This window comes from Saccharomyces eubayanus, chromosome X, assembly GCF_001298625.1.
Source record: "Saccharomyces eubayanus strain FM1318 chromosome X, whole genome shotgun sequence".
NCBI lineage: Eukaryota > Fungi > Ascomycota > Saccharomycetes > Saccharomycetales > Saccharomycetaceae > Saccharomyces > Saccharomyces eubayanus.
The window spans coordinates 485,147-511,244 of record NC_030985.1 but is presented as its reverse complement, the minus strand read 5'-3'; the positions used below and the strand labels follow the sequence as shown (position 1 = coordinate 511,244).

At 39.6% G+C, this 26,098-nt stretch overlaps 9 protein-coding genes and 2 non-coding genes across 11 annotated transcripts; 7 read left to right on the top strand and 4 right to left on the bottom strand.

The window, feature by feature from the left end:
- Window positions 1–3,116: 3,116 nt before the first annotated feature.
- On the top strand, window positions 3,117–3,198 carry DI49_3054. Its single transcript has one exon. It is a non-coding gene; the product is annotated as a tRNA-Ser (tRNA).
- A 111-nt stretch (window positions 3,199–3,309) lies between these two features.
- Window positions 3,310–5,190, bottom strand: TAH11 (Tah11p; the record flags this gene model as incomplete). The annotated part of the gene is made up of 1 exon (XM_018366142.1): window positions 3,310–5,190. The coding sequence occupies one exon, from the start codon at window positions 5,188–5,190 to the stop codon at window positions 3,310–3,312; it is 1,881 nt and encodes a 626-aa protein (XP_018221348.1).
- A 369-nt stretch (window positions 5,191–5,559) lies between these two features.
- On the top strand, window positions 5,560–7,527 carry SSC1 (Hsp70 family ATPase SSC1; the record flags this gene model as incomplete). The annotated part of the gene is made up of 1 exon (XM_018366141.1): window positions 5,560–7,527. The coding sequence occupies one exon, from the start codon at window positions 5,560–5,562 to the stop codon at window positions 7,525–7,527; it is 1,968 nt and encodes a 655-aa protein (XP_018221347.1).
- A 416-nt stretch (window positions 7,528–7,943) lies between these two features.
- On the top strand, window positions 7,944–8,366 carry VPS55 (Vps55p; the record flags this gene model as incomplete). The annotated part of the gene is made up of 1 exon (XM_018366140.1): window positions 7,944–8,366. The coding sequence occupies one exon, from the start codon at window positions 7,944–7,946 to the stop codon at window positions 8,364–8,366; it is 423 nt and encodes a 140-aa protein (XP_018221346.1).
- A 480-nt stretch (window positions 8,367–8,846) lies between these two features.
- Window positions 8,847–8,918, top strand: DI49_3050. The gene has a single exon. It is a non-coding gene; the product is annotated as a tRNA-Met (tRNA).
- Window positions 8,919–9,248: 330 nt separating this feature from the next.
- POL32 (DNA polymerase delta subunit POL32) lies at window positions 9,249–10,298 on the top strand (the record flags this gene model as incomplete). The annotated part of the gene is made up of 1 exon (XM_018366139.1): window positions 9,249–10,298. One exon carries the CDS (start codon window positions 9,249–9,251, stop codon window positions 10,296–10,298), a length of 1,050 nt encoding a protein of 349 aa, XP_018221345.1.
- A 159-nt stretch (window positions 10,299–10,457) lies between these two features.
- NUP85 (Nup85p) lies at window positions 10,458–12,764 on the bottom strand (the record flags this gene model as incomplete). The annotated part of the gene is made up of 1 exon (XM_018366138.1): window positions 10,458–12,764. One exon carries the CDS (start codon window positions 12,762–12,764, stop codon window positions 10,458–10,460), a length of 2,307 nt encoding a protein of 768 aa, XP_018221344.1.
- A 215-nt stretch (window positions 12,765–12,979) lies between these two features.
- On the top strand, window positions 12,980–16,498 carry URB2 (ribosome biogenesis protein URB2; the record flags this gene model as incomplete). Its single annotated transcript, XM_018366137.1, has 1 exon — window positions 12,980–16,498. The coding sequence occupies one exon, from the start codon at window positions 12,980–12,982 to the stop codon at window positions 16,496–16,498; it is 3,519 nt and encodes a 1,172-aa protein (XP_018221343.1).
- A 155-nt stretch (window positions 16,499–16,653) lies between these two features.
- GEF1 (Gef1p) lies at window positions 16,654–18,984 on the bottom strand (the record flags this gene model as incomplete). Its single annotated transcript, XM_018366136.1, has 1 exon — window positions 16,654–18,984. The coding sequence occupies one exon, from the start codon at window positions 18,982–18,984 to the stop codon at window positions 16,654–16,656; it is 2,331 nt and encodes a 776-aa protein (XP_018221342.1).
- Window positions 18,985–19,415: 431 nt separating this feature from the next.
- On the bottom strand, window positions 19,416–22,760 carry MLO127 (Mlo127p; the record flags this gene model as incomplete). The annotated part of the gene is made up of 1 exon (XM_018366135.1): window positions 19,416–22,760. The coding sequence occupies one exon, from the start codon at window positions 22,758–22,760 to the stop codon at window positions 19,416–19,418; it is 3,345 nt and encodes a 1,114-aa protein (XP_018221341.1).
- A 574-nt stretch (window positions 22,761–23,334) lies between these two features.
- HUL4 (putative E3 ubiquitin-protein ligase HUL4) lies at window positions 23,335–26,013 on the top strand (the record flags this gene model as incomplete). The annotated part of the gene is made up of 1 exon (XM_018366134.1): window positions 23,335–26,013. The coding sequence occupies one exon, from the start codon at window positions 23,335–23,337 to the stop codon at window positions 26,011–26,013; it is 2,679 nt and encodes an 892-aa protein (XP_018221340.1).
- Window positions 26,014–26,098: the final 85 nt, after the last annotated feature.

Genomic DNA, 26,098 nt, shown 5'->3' with positions numbered 1-26,098 from the left:
CGTTAGTCTTTTTCTACCGCGGACTCTTCCAGACATCTTTTAATAACAAAACATAAATCATACTTAGAGCTTCATCATCGAAACGCTTATGCGGTTATGATCATAGATTCTTATACAAGCTTCATGTATACCTTCATTGCAAAAGGACCCTCTGCTCGAGAATGAAGCAGATAAGCGGGGGATCTCTAAGACCATTTTCGTCCAATATTCTCTATTTGTCTCTCGTATGTAACTAGTATATTTTCTAGCCATGATAGCTTCGCTCCTACCCTACGTAATCACCACCAGCCGGCTATGAGTCTTTTTCTTCTCACTTTTTTGGCTCAACAATGTTTGCTAAAGTTCTTTAAAAAATCGCATACCTTTTTGATAATGGAAGTTTCGGTATAACTTTTCAACCGATAGCAATTGTACTTCATAAGTGGTATGAGGACTTCATTTATCTGTTTTGGATGGACCCCGGTATACTGGTAGTGTTTAAATATTTTTCTGGCGAAGAAAGCATCTCAGTGTAAACAGTGCATAGTTGACAGATTCTAAGTTTATTCCTCGTGACCCGAGTTACGTTTTTATTCACTTATTACTTCAGCCGCCCGTGAAATTTCTCGAACTTCGACGTTAACCGTCTTTAATATCTTCACCAATCAACCCTTAAATAGTTCCTCGCTTCTGGTTTGTTACTAATGTCTCATGTAGGCTGGTTTAGTATGAAATCTAGATATAATTATGGTGAGCATTTCGTTAAAGAGTTAAGGTTAAAGTAGGATCTACGCAATTCACTCAAAACTTGTACCAGCTACTTTTTGATTTAGGTGCAGCCAACTATATGTTGGAATGTAACCTTTATTGTTGCCTTACTAGGTTTTATGAGATCTGCATAAATGGTAGCCGGTGTCTCTTTTCTTACCCGGTTAAAGGTGACGCATAAAGTAGATTATATGGCGAAATAATTATAGCCTTAGTAGGCAGCTGTTTTCTTCAAGCCATATTTTTAAACTTGTCCTGTAAGCTTCTTCAGCGGTGATGAAGATATCTACCTCTTTCATGTCCCATCGTATTTGTTCGTTACTGGCTTTTCAATTAGCAGACCGGCACCATCTATGGACATTTGAGCTTTTTTAATGCACGATAGCAATGGCACAAAGGCAATCGACGATGAGAAGTATGATGAAATAAGAATTATCAAACGAAACCGAGTCAAGAAACGAACCCAGCATGAACATCAAGACGACTCCAAATCACCCCACTATCTCTTACAAGAACCCGTGAGGCAAAGAAGTCAGACAAAGATGTCAAGAAAGTTAAGGCAATGCCCCTCATCGTTGCAAACGCTCGTTAAATCTTTATGACAGAATTAAGCGCGACGCCTCGATGCCGTAGCGATTTGAATCTAACGCCCCACTTCGCTGCAGAGACCCTATTTCAAAAATTCTGAATGGCATGTTTGAAATAGGGTCTCTGCGGCGAAGTGGAGCCCCGGAAGACTACGTTTTTTTGGTGAAAGTTATAGGTTTATGAAGTTGTAATCGCTCGTGCACCAAAGCCAAGTGGAAGAACCCCCTAAGTTCTTTTAGTACTTCTATCCAAAATATTGAATTGGCGATGAGATTGAACGGCAGTTGCTGTCAAGGCACACATTCTGCAACCCGCTATACTTCCTCGGTGTCTCTATCATCCGAGATCGTCCTTTGGGCAACCTATTTTACCATAAATATCTGTTATAATGGGTTCAGAATGGAAGAATTGCTTGTTTTGAAGAAATATTCTTCTTGAAGAAAACACCAATAACAAGAAACAGTAATAAGAAATGTCAGAACGAGACGTGAGGTGTGGTAAGTTCGGATCAATGACTCCAGGCGATCCTACTACGGACCAGTCTTTGATATATGTATGTGGAAAGTATGAGGGCTGGTATGAAAACCCGTCTGACACTTCGGGTGGTTCATCACTTATATCAGGAAGAAAAACAAAAACCTTAATGTTTTTGGCAACAATGGTTGCTTTGTCTGCCATTTTTCAAGTGTTGTAGCTGCTTTTGAAGCCAATTCTCAGAGCATCAGTGATCTAACTATATAACAACCTGTTACCATTTTTTCGGATTATTTGTCAGGTGGCCGTAGCAATTACGTTACATGAAATGGCACAAATCTAAGTGATGTCTCTGCGGTGTGTCAATGATTGCTTACCTTTTTAATAAACTGTAAAATTTGGCCCTTAATTTTCCGATTCTATTTTGTTAGACGTAATGATATTATGTATAAGAATTATACCAGGGCTCTTCTCATGGGTCTGAGAATCCACAAAGAAAATTAGCAGTTTTGCGCAATATGTTGGAGTAGGTAATGTCAAGTATTCTTTAATTGAATACTAATCATGTTAGACTAAGTGACTTCAACGTGCTTAATTTGACACTAATTATATTGGAGTAGGTAAATTATAATGATGTATTTTACCTCAATAATAATACGTTGACGAGACATTAGCATAAAAGGAAATGAGTTATACCTGATAACTTATCATCAATGTTCTGAATTATCTTTGAACCGTTGGGTTTCATATAACCAATCAACGTGTGTTTTGTATACCTCTCTTATATAATAAGAAAAGCACTGCCTATTCTTGATTATTACAACTTACTGAACTACTAATTATCAACACAATACTACAGATATTTTGCCATTAATTGGTCCTATTATATTATTATTCCTTGTACTTTGGCTTCCGTTAAATCCAATGATTGCTAAAATACCCAACTATTAGTCGAGTATTGAATAATGTCTTCTATTTTATGACGACCTGAGTAATAGCTGAAGGGCTTAGAAAATCCTGTCGATTTCAGGGAGCAAGTTGTTGCTAGCGCCATTTATCAACTTGATTCAAGGAATATTACTTATCTTATATCGTATATACAAGATCCGAATTAACTAAAGGGGTGGCTGTAAGATCTCAAATCTAAACCAATTGGTGGTATGTCTTTAGGGCTCCTGTTCTTGTACATAGTTCCCAAAATTGTCAACCTCTTGTGTGCTTCATGGTGATTCATTTCAAACAAAACTTTGGTTGCTAGTTACACTCAATGTATATGTCTTTAGGCTCCAACTTTTTTAAGAAATAAAGGCAACTTGGCCGAGTGGTTAAGGCGAAAGATTAGAAATCTTTTGGGCTCTGCCCGCGCAGGTTCAAATCCTGCAGTTGTCGTTAATTTTTTAGTTTTTGAACTATTAGTTCATTCTCTCAACACAAGATAGATACTAGTGCACTACTCTTTACATTAAAAATATTCTTTCTTTCTCCTATATGTACGTACATCTAAACATCATCATCTTGTTGTTTTAGTTTGTAAATTTCCAATAATTTGGAGAATCTGTTTTTGTCTAAGCTGTTCCATCTGTAAACTTTCAATCCACCGTCCACTTGATGAACAGATATTTCCATTGGTAGAATTCCCTGCAGCCCGGCCAGAATTTCGCTTGCTTCTTTCGAACCAATAGGGTTGTTACTGTCTTGTAAACTGTCCACGACCAAAGAACCTAGGTAAGTTTCCGTATAAGGCTGTCCCGAAGTCAATGAGAAAAGAATATCAAACACCTGGGTCATTTTCATCGCTAGAAACTGCTGGTAATGTCTTTGTCTTTGCGAAAGCAGTGCAGCTGAACGTCTCTCCCTTTCACGTAGCCGGTCCAAAAGGTTGGCTTGCGAATCAGGGGTTTTCTCTTTATAAAAGAAGTTTTCCTTCTTATTCGATAGGTATTTAGAGTTGTTAAGCGCATTGGAGTTGGAATTTTTCGTTTGCGCCTTGCTGCCCATAATGGTTTTGTTGTTGATGCTTGCTCTTCTTTTATTTATCTTGAAGACGGGTATATCTGTAATAATGTCGTTATTGGAAGCTATCAATTGTTGGTACCACGACTCTGCCTTCTCCACGAAGGCCAACGTCCTGGACTTATTCGTCAACGTCATCAGGTTGTCTCTCCTGGGCAAAGTCATCGTCAACTCGCCTCTTGAGYTCAGCTCGACCACGTATGCATCGGACCAAATGGTCAACAGCTTCAACACGTCATCTTGCACTATTTTTCTTTTYATCATGTTAGACATCTGAGGCAGCAAAACGTGCAGCTCAGGAGAAACCCCGGTGGACCTGGAGAGCGCATTCAAAGACAAGATGGTCTCACACACGCTGAACAGCTCCTTGACGAACTTCATAGCATCTTGCAGTTTCAGAATATTCTGTTCTCGCGGGTAGTACTGCTGAGCGACCTTCGGGAACGTTTTGATCTGTTGCTCCAGCAAGTGGCTGGCAATGGTGCCTTCATCGTCGATCGGCGTCGTCAGCGGAGGCCAGATGGTCAACGACACGACGTTCGCACGAGGGTCTACCTGGAGCGGTGAAGTCGTGTGCATTCCCTGGGACCAGCGCGCCAGCAGGGTCCCCGTGTGGAACAGCAGACAGTCGGGCTCATCGACGGTCACCCAAGAGTTGTCAGTGGCTGCCATCGTCGAGGGCTTGTACCTGAGGCCCTTGGCACAGGGGAACACGGTCAACACACCCGTCGGCAGCAAAGTGACGTAGTCCCTCTCAAATTGGTACTGGAAATCGTCGCCGTTGGGAAGCATCGTGGCACTCGGGTCCAAGCCGTTCTGTGCGCTGTCACCGTCRTTGAAGTAACGAGTGAGCTTCGTGGCACAGTGTGTGCTGGAGATGCAGTCCTGCAACTCAGCGCTCGAGACCACACCTTTCACACACAATTGCGCGAAGAACACGCCCAGCTTGAACAGTCTGGCGTAAATCGACCGCAGCGACTCGTTCTTGCATGCCCGGTCGAAGTGCAACTGCGGATCGGTGTCGAAGATATACTGCTCCAGCCAGACGTCGTCCTCGAGCGGCAGCGTGCCTGTGAAGTTCGCATCGAACCCTTGGCTCGTGTCGGGCAGGTCAGTCGTCGCAAGCGCCCCCAGCAGCTCGTCCAGCGCCGCCTTGTTGGCATAGTTCTTCAACAGGAACGTATCGTGCTGCTGCAAAACGGCCCTCACCACCGGCAACAGCTGGTCTTCGGCGGAAACCCGGTCCAGGTCTATAACCGGCACACGCAGCGGCGTTCTTCTTCTGCTATTCTCCTTACCGCTCATATCACAACACTCTGAGCTTGCTTCGCTGGCCACACCAACACCAACTTCACTGACAGCAGCCATCTCATCACCTTCTTGTGCTTGAGATGGTGCCTTAGATTCGCTGAATCATCATTGTCACGCGCCACGGCCGCGCTTTTCCACGGGCTTCGGCCCGGTTCCACCGCCCCCTGCCTGTTTTTTCCGGCGGCCGCTCGCGGTGCGGTGTATAAAAACGAACGGTTCCAGCGCCGGCTCGACGTTTAAGATCTTTTTGATTCTTTTTGGTTCGCAACTTGGCTAAGGAACCTATACGTTGCTGTCCCGTCTGCCTGCTGTACATATCGACGCCCTGCTGCTCACCAACCCCTGCAAGAGTGACAACTATTCGTATTCCGCCACACTTTACTGTAACGAACCCCCCCGCAAACTACACATTCTACACACATCAAGATGCTTGCTGCTAAAAACATACTAAACAGGTCGAGCCTGTCCAACTCCTTCCGCGTCGCTGCGCGTTTGCAATCTACCAAGGTGCAAGGCTCTGTTATCGGTATCGATCTGGGTACCACCAACTCTGCCGTTGCTCTGATGGAGGGTAAGGTGCCTAAGATTATCGAGAACGCTGAAGGTTCTAGAACCACCCCATCCGTGGTGGCTTTCACCAAGGAGGGTGAGCGTTTGGTCGGTATTCCTGCCAAGCGTCAAGCCGTTGTGAACCCAGAAAACACTTTGTTCGCTACCAAGCGTTTGATTGGTCGTCGTTTCGAAGACGTCGAAGTTCAAAGAGACATTAAGCAGGTTCCATACAAGATCGTCAAGCACTCCAACGGGGATGCTTGGGTGGAGGCCAGAGGCCAAACCTACTCTCCAGCTCAGATCGGTGGGTTCGTCTTGAACAAGATGAAGGAAACTGCCGAGGCCTACTTGGGTAAGACGGTTAAGAACGCCGTTGTCACCGTCCCCGCCTACTTTAACGATTCTCAAAGACAAGCTACTAAGGACGCAGGTCAAATTGTCGGCTTAAACGTTCTGCGTGTCGTTAACGAACCTACCGCCGCTGCTTTGGCCTACGGTCTAGAAAAATCCGACTCCAAGGTTGTTGCCGTTTTCGATTTGGGTGGTGGTACTTTCGATATCTCCATTTTGGACATCGACAACGGTGTCTTCGAAGTCAAGTCCACTAACGGTGACACCCACCTAGGTGGTGAAGATTTCGACATCTACTTGTTGAGAGAAATTGTTTCCCGTTTCAAGACAGAAACCGGTATCGATTTGGAAAACGACCGTATGGCCATCCAAAGAATCAGAGAAGCCGCCGAAAAGGCAAAGATTGAATTGTCTTCCACTGTGTCCACTGAAATCAACCTACCATTTATCACCGCTGACGCCTCTGGTCCAAAGCATATTAACATGAAGTTCTCCAGGGCTCAATTCGAAACTTTGACTGCCCCATTGGTTAAGAGAACTGTCGACCCAGTCAAGAAGGCCTTGAAGGATGCTGGCTTGGCCACTTCCGACATTYCCGAAGTCTTGCTAGTCGGTGGTATGTCCAGAATGCCAAAGGTCGTCGAAACCGTCAAGTCTTTGTTCGGCAAGGACCCATCCAAGGCTGTCAACCCAGACGAAGCTGTCGCCATTGGTGCTGCCGTTCAAGGTGCTGTCTTGTCCGGTGAAGTCACCGACGTTCTATTGTTGGATGTCACCCCATTATCCTTAGGTATTGAAACTTTGGGTGGTGTCTTTACCAGATTGATTCCAAGAAACACTACCATCCCAACAAAGAAATCTCAAATCTTCTCCACTGCCGCCGCCGGTCAAACTTCTGTTGAAATCAGAGTCTTCCAAGGTGAAAGAGAATTGGTTAGAGACAACAAGCTGATTGGTAACTTCACTTTGGCCGGTATCCCACCTGCTCCAAAGGGTGTTCCACAAATCGAAGTCACTTTCGACATCGACGCCGATGGTATCATCAACGTTTCTGCTAGAGACAAGGCCACAAGCAAGGATTCCTCCATCACTGTTGCCGGTTCTTCTGGTTTGTCTGAAAACGAAATTGAACAAATGGTTAACGACGCAGAAAAATTCAAGTCTCAAGATGAAGCCAGAAAGCAATCCATTGAAACCGCCAACAAGGCTGACCAATTGGCCAACGACACCGAAAACTCCTTGAAGGAATTCGAAAGTAAGGTAGACAAGGCTGAAGCCCAAAAGGTTAGAGATCAAATCACCTCATTGAAGGAATTGATCGCTAGAGTACAAGGTGGTGAAGAAGTTAATGCTGAAGAATTGAAGACCAAGACCGAAGAATTGCAAAACTCTTCCATGAAATTGTTCGAACAATTGTATAAGAACGACTCAGGCAACAGCAACAACAACAACAGCAGCAACAATGCTGAATCCGGTGAACCTAAGCAATAAAAAGCAAACTCCTGTTAATACGTTACTACTACACTTTTGAACTCAAAAAAAACAACATAATAATAACTAACCAATATTTTTGTTCCTTTTTCTGTTAAGAACATTTATATACATATATATACACACCCGCAAACATATATCGTTTATATAAGTACTGTTTTCCTGCATCAAGCACGAAAACCATGTATCTCTTGTAATTAGTTGATCCTGTTCTATACCCACATTTATTTCTTCATTAGATTTTTCATTATCTCGGTGGCTTTCACTCTCCACCCTTTCGAAAAATCAGAAAAAAATCGTAAAAAAGGAAAGCTAGAAAAGGGGAATCTGTTACATACAAAGCACACACACGCACGATATTTGACACGTTTGCAGCTCTGAAAGCAAAAAACACCAAGGCACAAAGGCATACACTAATGATAGACTTGAAAGTCTCACCGCTAACAAAGATCATTTCTCTTTCAGGGTTCCTGGCACTGGGGTTCCTTTTGGTCATACTAAGTTGCGCATTATTCCATAATTACTACCCATTATTTGACATCTTGATCTTTTTACTGGCCCCCATTCCAAATACCCTTTTCAATACAGGTAATCAGTACCATACATCCGACTTCATGTCGGATTCGTCGAACACTGGCCAGGATCTAGCTCATTTTCTGACAGGGATGCTGGTGACAAGTGGTGTGGCGCTGCCTGTCGTCTTCTACCATTGCCAATTGATCGGCCATCTAAGCTGCATCATGTGCATGACCGGTGGTCTTATCATATATTCCAGTATTGTTATTTTCAAGTGGTTTTTCAAGAAGGATTTCAATGAAGATGACTCCCTTTTCGGTTAATATCAACACGAGTACCAATACGAAAATAACCCTTCAATAAACAAAAGCAGGTGTGCCTTGTCAAACGGTGAATACAGAACTATATATTTTTATGCTCTAGAATGAAGAACCCGTAATCTCATCCCCACGATTTTTTAAACCTATTTAGATATCATAGATAATTTAACGTCACTTTTTAAAATACCTTCGCCACCTCGTTTCTATACCCAAAAGCGTCTATACGGATCCTTTGCGTACTTTAGCGTATCCGGTTGTACTGCCCCACGTCGAGTACCGCTTCCAATAGCACTCCATGGGCGTGAATGTTACCTGAATCTTATTAAATCCTTGGGAAGATATCAGTCATCTCCTGAGAAGAAAGAGAGGGGATTACTACTGCTGGAATTGCTTTCATCAGTGCAAGATACTTCTTTCCACCTTTTTGCAGAAATATTTATTTAATATAGATTTCTAATTTTCAATTAGAATCATTAATAAATAAGCGCCGTGGCGCAGTGGAAGCGCGCAGGGCTCATAACCCTGATGTCCTCGGATCGAAACCGAGCGGCGCTAAGCTTATTTTTTCGCAAGCTTCTTGGGGTGCTGGTCGAAATTTTTTTTGGAGAGCATAAGAACATTTTACGCTTTCAGTATTACAATTTGCCTTGTTTACATTTTTTTGCATATACCAAGGGTGCAGTAGATCTTTTTATTATTGTATTACATTCTAGTTAAAGGCCTTTGAAGAAAGCACTAACGCGTACAAACAAAACACGCGAAACTTTCTCTTCTGAAAAAATCTTGGTGGTGATTGCATCGCTTCAGAGTTTACAACAACTCGATCAAATTCCCACAGAACACTAGCCCTCGAGGAGTAGACATTGTTTTGAGCAGATCAGATTAATGGACCAGCAAACTTCATCTTTTATCAATGACAAACTATTTACTGAGGTGAAGCCCGTACTTTTCACAGATCTAATACATCATTTGAAAGTTGGCCCATCCATGGCAAAGAAATTGATGTTCGGATACTACAAACGTACCACCAATGCTAAATTCAACTGTGTAGTAATGTGCTGCTATAAAGATCAAACCATCAAGATCATACATGATGTCACCATTATTCCAGACCAAGATTTAATAGTCGATTGCTTCATTTATGCTTTCAATCCAATGGATACTTTCATACCGTACTACGATATCATCGATCAAAAGGGTTGTCTGACCATTAAGAATCCGTATGAACTCACGGTTTCTGAATCATCGAGGGCTGTAGAGAGGACTAAGACCTTGGAAGAGAAACCTAAACAGTTGGTTAGGCCCACAGTAAGATCAAAAACCACACCAGAAGAATCTGCTAGTAAGAAATCCAAATCTAAAGACATGGGCCTCAGGTCCACTGCTCTACTGGCTAGGATGAAGAAGGATAGAGACGATAAAGAAGCCTCGAGACAAAACGAACTACGTAAGAGAAAAGAGGAGAACATGCAGAAGATAAACAAAAAAAACCCAGAAAGAGTAGCTCAAATGGAGCAATTAAACAACCTATTTGTAGAAGACGACTTAGAAGATGAAGAGCTGGACGAGAACACACGACCCAAATCGCCTGAAAAAGCTGCTGTCAATGACAACGATAAGAATAGTAATGATTTAGAAGACCTGTTAGAAACAACAGCAGAAGATTCGCTCATGGAAGTGCCTAAAGCAAAGCAAACAGAATGCTCAGTAATAGAGATACCAAAAGAGCCTAAACTTGAAGAAGAGTCCTCTTCGTTTATTGACGAGGACGGCTATATAGTCACAAAGAGACCAGCCACTTCTACCCCACCAAGGAAGTCATCTCCAGTGGCGAAAAGAGCCTTATCTTCTAAACAACAAGAAACACCATCAACAAGTAAAAGATCAAAAAAGCAAGGTACTTTAGAAAGCTTTTTTAAGAGAAAATCCAAATGATTTTTTACTCACTCTTATTAAATAATTGTAAGAGATAAGTTTCCAAATGAAAGATGCAGACACAGACGTGTGCGTGTGTGCGTATGTGTATATATATTGTTATTATTATTTATTCATATTATACTCAAATATAATAGTTCAAAACATTATTGTACCAGTTTACATGAACGTTTGACATAACTTAAAATTCAGTTTTTTTCTTACACTCTTCAAAAGCTCCAAGGTACTATTGGGTAGACTCTTTTCTGTTTCAATAATAGTTTCATACAAGTTCAAAGTCTTCTCATCAGTTTCGTCCCATTTGGCTTCTATGACTTCAATTATTTTCGCCGCTGACTCTTCATCTATTGGCTTTTTATCATCTAAGAGAAAGATTGGATACAGAAACTTCGCCACAAGTAAAATCAAATAGTGTTTTGGTAAAAATGGGAATTCAATCAATAAAAGCAATAGATATAGTGCTTGGTCCCAACGTCCACTGTCGCTCTCTTCGTAGAACTGTGATAAAATGGCATATGGTGCTAAAGTTTGGCGCATGGCGCTAGTCACTACACAGTTCAAAATATCTTCCGGTATTAGGAAATCTTCTCCTGCAGTAGCATTATTACTCACAATGGCATTTAATACAGGATCGTCTAACTTTCGGCCTTCCATGCATGATGCTTCAAACAATAGCCATGAATAAGATTTTACTAGTTCAAATTTACCGGCTTTGCTGAAATTTGCAATACTTTCAACGATATTATGTGCCGATAGCATTTGATTACCCAACGTGGTGTATATTTCCTTTGCTATTTCTGGCAGTCTCCATTCAACACATATACTTAGCATCCACTCAATGTCGTCATTTGTAACAAAAGGGTAATGAGGTAATAACTCCGCAATCACCATTTTCTTCGCACTTCTAGTCCCTGTGAGAGATAAAGCTATCAAACCAATGGCTATAGGCCACAGTTCCTTATCACCTAGTGAACACAACTCAAAAGCGAAGCTGTTTAGCATGTACGATGCCATACCGTTCTTATAGGAAAATAGATCCTCTAGCATTTCATTATCTTCATAGTTATATTCACCCATACTTTCATCATTTTCAAACACATTCTCTATCAACCCTTTGGCTTCACAAATCATAGCAGTGAATGCAGCCGTACAACTATCCAAGGATTCCATCACTGGCAGAATAGAGTGTATTTTACCACTAATGATGTCGACACACGATTGCTCCCAATTATTTGTTACATCAACGGCGTTGGACTCCAATGAGATTTCTAAATATTCTGTGGATAATTCTAATGAAGGGATATAATATAATAGAAACCCACAAAAGGATTCATACCACGTCCTTGAATATTGCAGAATTTTCCGTTGATTACCTCCAATTACTAATAAGAAGTCCTCAATATAATCGCGCAGCTCACCAGAAATATTGGTGGCTGAACTGCCAAAAGCTTGACCCAGTTTTAGCACCAAATTTTTCCATTCTCTAAATGCACTAGATGAATCCCTTGGATATTGTTTCAGGAGTTCAATGGAATCGCCTATTGCATCGAATGAAACAGCACACGTGCCTTCTAAATATGACAAAAGATCTGATCTTTCAATGCAACCTATAGCTTGAGGGAGCAGACCCCTTAGCACTAATTGGTTTATAAGTTTCCAGAAATATTGTATTTCAAAAACTTTTTTACCAGGTGTTGAGCCATTAAATGAAAACACTTGCTCGATGTATTCTTCATCAGGTTCACCATCTGATCTGTTAATCCAATTCAACAACGACTCAATGAATTTAGGCCTGTTTTCTTCTACATCCTGACCGTCTAATGTGAAGTATATTGTTCTTAAGCAGTTTAATATGGTTAATGATTCTTCTAACTCATAGAATCTGTTCAATCTTCCGTTCAAATCTTTAGTGCTATTGATAAACACTTCCAATTCATTCAATATAGCCTCCATGGCCAGGTTGACTGTTGCATTGTGTTCCTTTGCGAAATTAGAATTAACAACCCCGATAGTTGGTACATTAAATACTCTATCATCACCCAAATCACGATAGATTTCAAATAAGCTTGACACATACGTGGTGAACTCTTTTGTTGTATCTACTCTAGGTATTTTCACAGGGTAAAGCTTATATTTACCTTCTGCAGTTATAAATCCCATATTTTGAGAGGAAACTGGCCCCAATCTAAATTTTAAGGGCAATTTTTCTCCATGTTTTTCAATAGGCTGCTCATTCAAAGTCATTGGAACCACTATAGCTCCGCTGGCTGGATCCCTTTCATAAAATTGTTCGTCATAATCATCAGCCATACAATCGCCTGTTTGCGCCGTCGCGTCATCTAAAAAATCTATTTGATTGACATCCATAAGCAAGTGATCCGAGTCCTCCACCGTCATATTCCCTAATTGCACTCCGATCGTTCTTTTTTGCCTCAGTTTGAGCATATATGTTGAATGTCTCCGCATCTCTTGTTATTTGTACAAAGCTCTACTTCCTGTAACTGAAAAAAAAGTCCGTCAGGCGCGATCTGAAAAATTTCAGTTAGCTCATCTCAAAATGATCTTTCAGTACAACATATAGCCATCGCTTTAATTGCTGAACTAGAAACACTTTTGATTGAATTGTCATTTTGATATTATCTATTATTATAAAACTGATAGAAAACACCCTTTAAGATAATATGGGCGAGCTTGCGGAAGAACTACCCATTCCAGACAATGCTCAAGACTTGTCGAAATTGTTACGTTCAATAAACACCAAACCATACCAAATTGCCCAGATTGTCTCAAGATTTGATAAATTGAAAGTTTACTTCCCAAACAAAGAAGTCTTTGTCTTAGAACTGCTTATAGATAGGCTTAATAATGGAAATTTAGATGATTTCAAGACTAGTGAACATACTTGGGTTATTTTCAAAAGACTGTTGGAAGCAATTAGTGATTCAATATCAATAAAAAAACTATTGAAAAAACTGAAAACAGTTTCTGTTATGATAAAGACCTTTCAATTGTGGCCGAAGGACAAACTGAACAGCGGTCGCGGTTCTTTTGTGAGTGCATTTTTTTCTATTAATAGTTATTTAATAGTCAATTTCTCTGTTGAGGAATCCTTCCAACTTTTGGAACAAGTTATAAACGGGTTAAGTTCATTCTCAACACCCGAAATTGCCCTGTCATATCTACAAGACGCCTGCAGTCTAACTCACATTGACAACATTATTGCAACGGATAACAAAATTGCTGCTTGTTATTGCAAACACATGCTACTGCCAAGCTTAAAGTATTTTTCACAGGTTGAACAGCCTACATCTTCAAGAAAAACTTTCGTTTGCCTGTCCGGTTTTATGAGCAAATTCCTTCTACAACCACGTGTAGACTATATGAAACTAAACGAAAAGTTCGTTCAAGAGAATGCATCCGAAATTAGCGATGAAATGGCTTATTATTATTTTAGTAGTTTTGTAGAATTCCTATCGAAAGACAATTTTGCTCAACTAGAAGCTATCTTTACCGTTCTCGCTGCCAAAAATCCTGGTTTAAAGTGCCGATTTCTGGCTCTTCTATCTGATTCAAAGAAAACCGTTTCTCAAGAGTTTTTAGAGAACCTGTTATTTGAAACCTTATCATCAAGTAACGGACATGAATCATTATCGTTAATACCAACTATCCTGAAATTAGATATTGAAGTTTCCATAAAACATACTTCCCGCTTACTTGAGTTGGTTTATTTGAAACATTCTACCGATGCTCTCTTTTCTTATCAAATTTGGGATTTAATAATCCAGTCTCACGCGAACGCAAGAGAATTACCAATCTTCTTTAACAAAATAAATGAATATTGTTCCGAAAAAAAGCCTGATTCTTATTTTTTGTTGAATGATCAAGTATATGTCAAGTCTGTTACGAAGCAGTTATTTACGTTATCTACAATGCAATGGAAAAATTTACTGCAAAATTTACTTGACCAAGTTAATCGCGATTCCACTAATAGGGTTCCCTTATACCTGATACGCATATGTTTAGAAGGACTATCAGAAAGTGTTTCTCACACAACTCTTAATGAATTAAAGCCTATATTATCCCAGGTATTTATTTTGGAGTCTTTCGATAACAATCTTCAATGGGACTTGAAATACCATATAATGGAAGTCTATGATGACATTGTCCCTGAAGAGGAATTAAAGAAAATTGACCACATATTTTCCTCCAATATTTTTGATACTACACCAGAACATCTTGAAGAGCTATTCTTTTATTGTTTCAAATTAAGAGAGTATATCTCTTTTGACATTTCCGGTGTAATCTTGAAGTTCATGCGTCATTTTGAAAATCTGGATCATGAAACCAAATCAAATTTATCGTTTTCTATCGTGTCAAAATTTGCAACTTTAGTCAACAACAACTTTTCGAGAGACGATATTTCTTCCTTGGTTGATTTGTTATTAACAGATTCGACTAAACTGTGGGAATTATTAAACAATGATGACATTTTCGAAGAGGCAAATATCACACATGCTTTGGTAAATAAGCTTGCTTTATCATGCGACAAGGGTTTTGCGTTAGACGCATTGATCCAAATCCCTATTCAATGTATCAACAAAAACGTAAGGGTCGCACTTATCAACAAACTTACGAGTGAAGCTGCCTGTTTAGATGTTAGTGCCAAGAAATGTATCCTTCATCTATTAGCAAGCCCAACTTTCAAGTCAAATATCGAAATGGATTTCTTTGAATTATGTGAGAAAACAGTAACGACTCCCGAAATAGCTATTTTAGAAAGCGAAGAAGTACAAGTTGGAGGTGAAGAATCCGTTTTCGAAAAAGTCTGGACTAACCATTTATCACAGGCAAAAGAACCTATAAGTGAGAAGTTCTTAAATAACGGATATGATGTTATTAAGAAGACGATGTTATCGCCCAATGGCGAGGAGAAAATAATCCTTGCTAGTTTTGTTGTCGCAAAATTTTTGAAACAAAATACTAAACATAGGGCGGTTCAAGACATAATCGTCAACTATGCCGTAAAGATCATAGAAGATTATTCGCAACAGTTTGACCCTAAGGCAATCCCCCTTCTCAGAACCTCTATGGCCAGATTATATGAGATAGCAGCATTCGGAAAATGTGACATTTCCAAGCATAAAGCAACAATTCTAGGATCATTCTCTAAAATCATGCTTCGGTACCATTCCGACAAAATACGTCACCCAAAAGAAGAGCAGGAAATGTTTTTGCTTCATTCACTCTTGGTCGACGATAAGTTAGAATACATTTTTGCGGAGTACTTGAATATTAGCCACACAGTTAAATGCGATTTTGCTTTAGAGTTTTGCTTAATAAGAAGTCTTGAACAAGGCCCTGATGCCCTTAACCGCCTTATTTTGAATAGCGCCCAATCATTCTCCACCATCAATGAAATTTGTGCTGAAAAATTTATTACAATTTTTATCATAATGTTGAAACAGATCACAAGGGACAACAATCTTGGACATCATCTTTTTGTAGTTGCGATGCTAGAAGCCTATACCAGTTGCAACGTCAAAAAGTTTGGCCACAGGTCTTACTTACTTTTGTTTAACGCTGTCAAGGAATTTTTGGTCTCAAAACCTTGGCTCTTTACGCAATACTGCATTGAGATGTTGCTTCCTTTCTGCTTAAAGTCCATAAGCTTACTAACCAGCAATGAGCCATACTTTGAAATTGATGAATGCTTTGTCAGCATCATCGAAGTTATAGACCATATACTGTTAGTCCACAGGTTTAAGTTGTCTAATCGTCACCATTTAATAAACTCCGTTCTTTGCCAGCTTTTAGAAATACTAGCAATGCATGACGGCAAACTCTCTGTGGGGCCAGCGGATGCCGTATCTAGACTAATAACAAACTATTGTGAGCCGTATAATTTCTCAAATGCTCAAAATGGGTCGAAGAACAACTTAAGCTCAAAGATAAGTTTGATCAAACAATCCATTAGAAAAAATGTTCTTGTGGTTCTAACTAAGTATATCCAACTGTCTATTACTATACAATTTAGTTCTACCATCAAGAAAAACTTACAGCCTGGTATTTATGCAATATTTGATATATTATCTCAAAACGAACTAAGTCATTTGAATGCTTTCCTAGACACACCTGGGAGGCAGTATTTCAAATCACTCTACCTTCAATACAAAAAGAGTGGTAAATGGCGCGAAGATTAAGTTATGCTTACAGATATATACCGTCCAAGGGCATTATGGTGATTTGGACTACATAATAAACGCCGACGTAAATAAAGAATAAAATAAGAAAACTGTATCATATAATTATTAAATGGTCTATATTAATTCCTTACGAGATTAACTTAAATGCCTATTTAAATACTGTTATTATTTCGGTTGTAAGAGAATCTTTCGGTTATAAAATGGATGACAGACCAGCACCTTCTATCCAGCGCTTCGTTATATGTGAATTTTGCGCCATGAATTTCTCTATACTTCGTTCTTTCAAACCTCAAAATATCTTTAGCAGTAACTAAACCTTTTAGTATTCCACTTTCCTCAACTATAATTGTTTTACAACCTAGTTCTTTAAACATACGAAATAACAAAGACGTCGATACCTCCGGTTTTACGGTGATGGGGGATGTGTTCATAATGTCTTTAAATCCTATGCAGTTTTCACGATGGCCTAGGTCATCGTTGGTTTTGTTGAAGTATACCAAAGTTGTTTGAGCTTTACTACTGTTTGCACTTTGCATCATTATTTTACTGGCCAAGTGCCTTTTCAGAACGTAACCAATGCATCTTTTTTCCTTTTCAAACTTGTCTTCATCTCTTGTTATTGGAAATCCATGCACGGAAAATTCAGACGCTGAATCGTATAGCAAAGACTCTAATTCAGAGAGGTAAATTGTTTCATTAATAGTAATCAATTTTGAAGACATAATTTGCTCTGCAGTGTACTTCTCTAAGAATTCATCCTCTTGCTCATCTTCTAAATATGGGAAACCATTGACCATAATCATTTGATCGGCAATACCCCCAGAAATGCCTGAGGTGCTTAGAATTATCCTTGTTATTGCAACTACGATCATAACGGGTATAATGTACATAAAGGCACCGGTCAGTTCGAACATTATTACCACGACGGTTAGAGTCAAGTTAGTTATCCCACTTAATGTGGCAGCGGCCCCCAAAAAAGCATAAGCACCAGGAGTAATAACGGCAGGACCGCTAATAAATCTTTCTACCAGCAAACTGACTGCACGTCCAAAAGTGGCACCAACGGCCATAGAAGGAACAAAAATACCCGCTGGAACCCTAGCGCCATAGGACACCACCACCAATAATGCCCTGATAACAGTGGCAAAACACAGTGAGGTAAAAATCTTTAAAAACTCAAAAGCGTGCGTATTCTCGTCTAATTGGCACAACCTGTGTCCAAAGGTCGATGTATTGTCGTTTTTGACACACTCATGAAATAATATGCCCATACTTTCTGTCATGTCTAATTTCAAGAATTCATTAAAATAAGAAATGAAAGCAGTGAGTGTCGCTAAAAAAAGCACTTCTTGAACTGGCCATGAAGATAAGTACATTTTGCGAAAATGAATAAAGCTGATGTTCCACTTACTAATGTATTTTCCATACAAACCACCAAAAACTCCTAAGGCTATGAAAATGGGAATCTCCTGTACTTTCCAATCTCTGTCGTACGTTACATTAAAGAGAATAACCCTACCGTTTCTGAATGGATCAATACATTTCAAAGTAGTTATAGCTACCAAGGCAACGTAATAAGATTTCCATAAGGTAGAGGAGTTAAATCTATTAGCAGAGGCAATCTCTTCTAAACCAAAAAGTACACCACCGATAGGAGCACCAAAGGCAACTGCAACACCTGCTCCACTAGCCGCCGTTAAGTACTCGTATTGTGTAGAATATGTTAGGGTATCTCTAAGTAACCATTTTGTAAACAAAAAACCACAACAGGTTGCATAATGAACCGACGGTCCTTCTTTTCCTACGCTCAACCCCGAGGAAATCGCCAAAGGAAGAGCAACACTCTTCACAACCAATGTCAACAAACCTAGAAAGTCTTTATTGTACTCAAAGCCAGATACCCATACCTTAATCTCAGAGATCCCTGAACCAGTGGCCATAGGAGCAACATATTTTACCAACAATGTACTAATAAGGGCAAATAAGACCGACAAAACCATGAAGATAATGAAAGGGAAGATATGACCACTCCAATTTGTCCAAACTCCTTGTGCTTCGCATTCAAATTCTTGTCTTTTCAGTAGCGCATTGCTTGCCGAACTAACTTCATTGACTACATTGCTACAACAGAATGATTTATTCAATAACCAGTTCCTTCGACAATGACCTGTTTTCCAATTAACCAAAGTCTCCGTGAAAACCTGCAAAAAACCGGCTATACAGCCAATGACAATGGCTGTGGTACTCAATGTGATAAATGTCTTCGCACGGTCCCATATGACCTCTCGATAATGCTGGTATTTTGAATTAAGAAAGTCCCTATCAGAGTCTATTGATAACGGTCTATTTGCCTCTGCAATCTTGTCAATTGTAACAAATTGGTCAAAGTTTTGGGTTTCTGGAATATTAGTGAATCTACTGGTTTCAATGCCATCTTCATCATCTTCAATTGACTGGTTTATTGGTACATAAGTTGTTGGCATTAGTGTCGAAGACTTTGATATTATACAACAACCACTCCCACTGGGATCTTTATAAGGTTTGGTTTGATAGAAACCGAATGCTTGATGACAAGTGGTACTTTTCCTTTTTTTTGGCAGTTCAAGATCGCGACACCTCTTTTCCTGAAAAGAGAAAAACGTCTGATTATGGTCAATATATAACTAAAATAAAAAGCTGAAGAGTAAATAAGTAGGTAATTATCGAGTCCCAAAATGACCTCCGTATTAATACGTAGAATAAAACAGCCTTCTTGACAAAGCTGTATGTAACATAGTAATACTTATACTACTTTTTTTTTGCTAGTAAACGGTTTTCGGCGAACTAGAACCACCTACAAAATACAACGCCTTTCACCAGAGTTGCTAAAAATGTTAGACAACTCTTCAAAGCTTTAGTGTTTTTTGCACGGAAATTAACGCTCAGATATCATATCGTGATCATCCCTGTGAGGGTCAAGAAGTCCCAAGTATTTTGGGTTTTCCACGCTTGTAAACCCTGCTTCCACTTCTGATAGTTTAAACGATGAAATAACCGATTCTTCGTGTAGAAAACCGATTACATAGCAACCGTTGCCTAAGGTAGTAACTAAGAAAAAAGGTGTAAATGTTGCTCTGTTTAAAAATACGCCTCCACTGAAATGAGCGATTTCCACAGAATTAATGGTTGTCACTTGTGCAGCGATATCGAACTCATTTTGATCTATTTCATCATCATCATCATCACCAAATGCAAAACTAAACAAGGTGAGACGTTGGCTGCCGTACGAAGTCAACAGGTACCTACTTCCCTTGAAGGTTACAGTTGCCACACCAGTAAACATTATCCCACGATCGGTAGTGCTATTGATGAGCTCTCTTCCAAGTGGACTAAGAGGCTGCACTTGCAATTGTATCTTTTCAATGTTACCATCTGTTGTGTGGGTAATGTTAAATCTGGTCATACCTTTACGTACATCAAGTAGGACCATTTTTTCCAAATACACCCAAGTGTTTATGTTTTGTTGTTTTCTAGCCATTTTAGCCTTCTCTTCTTCAAAAAATATAGATGATGTTATTGCAACACCAGAGATGTTTAGTCTGTTTGATACATGTTCTATGCTAAACTTATTTTCATGGACTGAATAATTTAGTTGGTATGCCTGTATCGACTCCCCATGGGCCAAAATACAACCATTATAGTAGTTGTACAGCCCGGTAACCGAGAATCCAGTGTTAATCCCAAAAAGATATTCTATGGTCCCTGATTTCTCATCAAAAGAAAACAACATCAAGTTGTTCATTTCATTGCTATCAATGTCATCAACCGGGTTTAAATTCAAAGACACCAAAACGCATGAATTGAAAATCACTTCCTTATATAACTCGGAAGCTTTCTTTTTGGCTAATGTTTCCTTTCTTTTGAGGATAGGTACACCAATCATATCTGTTATCAAAACGTTTTCATATTTTATGCTCTTGGTGCCATTATCAACACTACAAAAATTAAAAGTACGGATGCGTTTGATCTCCTTAATGTCATAAACATAAATTTCAGAATAATTATCGTGCCTTTGTTGTGCTATCGGCAGAGCTGCGACAAAAATGTACCTCGATGAAGATTCCAAAGTTATGAATTTGAGGCAAGGTTTTGGAACTTGTTCAAGTTTAGAACTAAAAATGGCCTCACCAACATCGCCAGGGACAGTCACGTCATAAAATTGGCCTTGACGAGTAACCATAATAACTGAGCTGTCATTTTTTCCTGGCACCAAATGGCTTATGTGATATGGAGTGTATACTTCTTGTATATCAAATTCCCCCTTTAAAGCACTTGGCTTGAAAAGAACTATAGTATCTGGCGTAAATATGAGAACGTAATCCGAGTTGGGTACTCCACAGAATTGTAGCCTCTTCTTACAAATTTTCACTTCTTCTAAAACTTCCAATGTCGATGCGTCTATAACACAAAGATTTCCTTCAATGTCGGATATGAGAATATAAACTATATGTGCGGACTCATATAGAAAGAGGGATGATATATTAGAAAGCATATTGAAGGTTTTGTTTTGATTTTTCAATTTGTTGCAGGAATCAAATACCATAATTTCATCATTTAATACAAGTACTGTCAAAATAGAACCATTTCTAGAGATGGCAGATAAACAACAATTTTCAGTGGTCAAAGCTCTTTGCAAATTTTGAATCTGATAAAACCTTTCCAGATGACTCCATTTCAGGTGGCCTTGTTTCGTGACATATACATAATTACACTCTTCATCCTTCCCAATAGAAGCTAAAGTAACGATAGATTTGTCCTTCAGTAAAGTTCCCTTTCCAGTAACAATTAGATCAACGTTTGTCTCTGTGCTTATTCGATCATTGTCCTTATAAATAAAATTATCCGTATCTGCCCAATAAATACCTTTCTTTGTAGCGTAGACTTGAAGAGGGGCACCGTTTCTTGTCTGGAAAAATGGCTCCTTTGAAGTGACAGCAAATATGTTCATAAATAATCGTGATTTCAGGCTCAAAAATCCCTGTCCACTATGCAACGAGCCACATGATATATGAGATCGGATGTAGTTTCCTGTGAAATCTGCATATAGCGTTGATTTACGAAGCAAAGAACCAAACGTGATGAAAACACTATGGTTGTGATTTTCGAATGAATTCATTGTGATGTAGCCCTTCGGGCATACAAGCATCCAACGCTTCTCATCGAAAAATGCTGAAAAATAATGTTCTAATGGTATATTGTTATCGGTATTAGATCTTTCAAAGACGAAACTATCCCACATATACGTATCGTCTTCAAAACTGCTTAAAATCGCATTCAGTTTACATGTGATCAAAGTACCCGTATCAGTCATGAACATAAACGCTAAATATTTTAATGTAACCTCTGAAAAAATGGGTCGCAAAAAGTGTATTGCCTCTTCATGTCCAGATTCAAAGGCCCCGGACCCTAAATACATCGTACCTATCTCTTCACCGTTAATCGTTTGTTTCGAGGACGGTGCATGCTTAATAAGATAAGTTTTCAAGGGCGTAAAGACGAAATGGCCAATGTTAGCTACCGACTTTAAAAGTACTTGTGAAACCACGGCTTCATCCGTAAAGGACACATTGGTTGTTCTTTTCCACTTGACAGTTTTAGCTGGCTTAGGCTCGAATACGCATACACAGGCCTCTAAATTGTACTCGTTGGCACCATATGCATGTGTGAGAATGGACAACGTAAAAGCATCCTTATCCAAGATATCATTGAAATTTATGCATGCATCTATGGACACTATTGGCGAAGAGGTGATATAGCTTAACTTAATGTCGGCTTGTACTACACCAAGAATATCGTCTGTGGGAATCTCATAAATTTCAGTACAAGATAAGTTGAAAACCAAAGCTGGCCGCAGCGGGTCTTGAAACAGAAACTTTGGCTCGGATCTCACCTGGTCGATCTCCGTTTCCAGGGACTTCACCAGTTTGTACTCCAGGTCAATGAAATCAAGTCGTCCTGTGGCCTTCAACAAAATAAAAAACCGCTGGTCTGCTACGGAGTGATCTCTGTAGTAAAAAGCAGCCACCGTACACCCGTCAGTCCTGAAACTTAAGACTTTACGGGGCTCATCTTGTTCCACGCCTGCATATACATCGACACGTTCCAGCCCAACAACCACCAATTGTCGTTTCTGCTCTTGGAGCCCATCTTCTTTCCTAACAAAGCATCCGACCACGTCCAGCGGACCGTCCACCTCACTAACTATAATGTCACCAGCCATTGCTATACGAGGCCTCCTACCACCCTGCGAAGCCACACACACAATTCCTTCATTGCTCTTTCTTTGCACTGTTTCTCTTAGCTTATCCTTCTACTGCCCAATTACCCTGACTCTCGTTCCTGAGCCATATCAGAGCATCTCTTGGAACGCTATCGAGGCGCTCCCCATATGATATACGACTGTCCCGATCTAGCTGCGTTTGGAGGGCCCCAGCGACTAATGCATCACGATACCTGTTGAGCTCAATGGTCAATCTGATTATCGTTTACTCCAGAGTTTAAATGAAGGCAAAACCAAGCGGCAGGGTCACGTCTTTCCTCAGGACCCTTTTTTGTGATTTTCTCCATTAAAGGGAAAAAGTAGAGGTTACAGCTTTTTGGAAGAGGAAGGTGTAACCGCCCAGGTAAGGAGGATAAACACGTTCGAGGAACAACTAAATAGACAGTGGGTGTGCGCATACTTGTTGGCTTACACGAAAGGACTATACGCTTTTAAGAGAACTGGTGATATTTGTGTGCCTTTTTCCGTTGAAGAAGAAGTCGACGACGTCGGTTGGATAAAAAAACAACAGGAAATGGTCTCGTTTTTTGGGAGGCCCAATGAGAAGAAACGTAGTGGGGGAGAGGTTACACCCAAGGAGCTGGTGTCACATTCTGTAGCTCACACAAGGAGGGCGGTGTCCCAACCAGGACGGCCTGTATCGAAACGTTCTTTAGCCGCTAAGGTAGAAGAGAGGCAGTGTTCAAGTGCCAAGAACAAGAAAGAGATCTCTTCCGCGCATGCGGCGGGAAAGGATGATACATCATCTCCGGTTCTTCTCAATTGTCTTTGCTGTGGAGTTTTGCTACGGTTTCCTGCCTCGATAAGGAAATTTCGGTGCAGTGCATGCCAGGTGACTGTTGCTATAGAGGAACCCGGCGTTAGCGGTGGATTGGAACCCGGTGTGCACGTTCCGTGCAGCTTAGACAGCTTGCAAAGAGTGGTAAAAAGGTGCCACGATGATCTACAACGGCTAAAAAAAAGTGAGATTTTGGATAAAGATAGAAAACTATCAACTTTCCAACCGGTAACAACCTATTTGCAGGACCGGTTTCATGACGTTGACATTCTAAACGAGTCGTTCTTGATACACGACACGAAACGACACGAGAAGCTACTAAACTATGAAGCTCTTCAAAAATTTTACAGTCTATTGTCGACTCTGCCCACAAGGAAACCATATTATAGCATGCTTTGTTGTTGTAACAACCTTTTGAAAAGAGTGACAGTTTATGAAAGTAAAGATTTGCAAATATCCAAATATCAGTGGCTGCTTATTATATTGAACATACCCACGATACGGAGCTGCCTGATTAGAGATAGGAAGTGCAAAAATGCATTTGAAACTCCGCAAATAAGAGCATTGTCTTACGAATTGGTTAAGCGGTGTATAGGTTATTTATCTAATTTATCGACGAAAACTTCTCAACTGTTGATTCAGGCACTACGGCGACTTTCGACAAATGATTTTTTATATCAAGTGGAAATTTTGAACTTATATATCAATTTCCAGTTTTCCAGACTCCTTTCCAACGAAATGGCAAACTGCAACGTGAACAACAATAAAAAACCAGAGGATGAGATGCGTTCCCGTCTTCGTCGACATCATACCACTGGACACGAGTTCCTCAGTACGAGGCCCGTAAGTGCAGTACTAGATGAGAAAAGGGACTCTGACTTTACACATCCTACCAATACGAAGATAAAATTCAAAGTTTATCAATACGAAGACAATTGGCATATTACTTCTGCGACACGACTAATGCTGGTCTATTACACAGCTAATACTAGAAGGAACGGCCATAGAGCCTTGTCAATTCAAAGCTTTTACAATATAACCTTGGATTTTGTCGATTATAAACAAGACTTCGATCATTGGCGGGGATTAGCTCAAAAGACAAAAATGAATCAATTGATTGAAGAATGGGGAAACTCCAAGACCAAAAAAAAGTTCTCATTCTGCAAATATCCATTTGTCTTGTCACTCGGTATTAAAATTTCTACCATGGAATATGAAATTCGTAGAATCATGGAACATGAAGCTGAGCAAGCCTTTTTAACTTCACTAGATAAAGGAAAGTCGGTCGATGTTTATCTCAAAATTAAGATACGGCGTGAAGTTATTTCTCATGATTCTTTAAGATGCATCAAGGCACATCAAGGTGATTTATTAAAATCATTAAGGGTAGAATTTGTTAATGAACCTGGTATCGATGCGGGCGGTTTGAGAAAAGAATGGTTTTTCTTATTAACAAAGTCATTGTTTAATCCAATGAATGGATTATTCGTTTACATTAAAGAAAGTTCTCGGTCATGGTTTGCTATCGATCCTCCAAATTTTGATAAATCAAAAAAAAGCAACTCTCAATTAGAACTATATTATCTGTTTGGAGTAGTCATAGCATTAGCTATTTTCAACAGTACTATCTTAGATCTACAGTTTCCCAAGGCATTTTATAAAAAATTATGCTTAGAGCCTTTAAGTTTTGAAGATTATTCTGAATTGTTTCCAGAAACAAGTAGGAACTTGATAAAAATGTTGAACTATACAGAGGATGATTTCGAAGAAGTCTTTTCTTTAACTTTCGAAACCACATATAAAAATAATAACTGGATTATTAGTGACAATAAATCGACAAGAGAATATGTAACGGTAGAACTATGTGAAAACGGTAAAAACATTCCGATAACTCAAAAAAATAAACATGATTTTGTAACTAAATGGGTGGAGTTTTATTTAGAAGAGTCTATTAAACCACAATTCAACAGATTCATTTCCGGTTTTAAAAGAGTCTTCGCAGAATGTAATTCTATAAAACTATTCAATTTTGAAGAATTGGAAAGGTTAGTATGTGGGGATGCAGAACAGACTAAATTTGATTTCAAATCACTGAGATCTGTGACGAAGTACGTCGGTGGATTTTCTGATGACTCTAAAATTGTCCGTTGGTTTTGGGAGATTATAGAAGACTGGGACTATCCATTACAAAAAAAATTACTACAATTTGTAACTGCGTCTGATCGTATACCTGCAACAGGTATTTCCACCATCCCATTTAAAATCAGTCAGCTAGGCACACATGATAGTAACGATTTGCCATTGGCGCACACATGCTTTAATGAAGTGTGTTTGTGGGGCTATTCATCGAAAAAAAAAATGGAACAAAAATTACTTTGGGCGGTTAATGAATCTGAAGGTTATGGGTTCCGGTAGAACTTTTTTAGAAATAAAAACATAATACATATATACACTTTTTTGAATATCTTTTCTGGGTAAATTACATTAAAGGTATTCATTA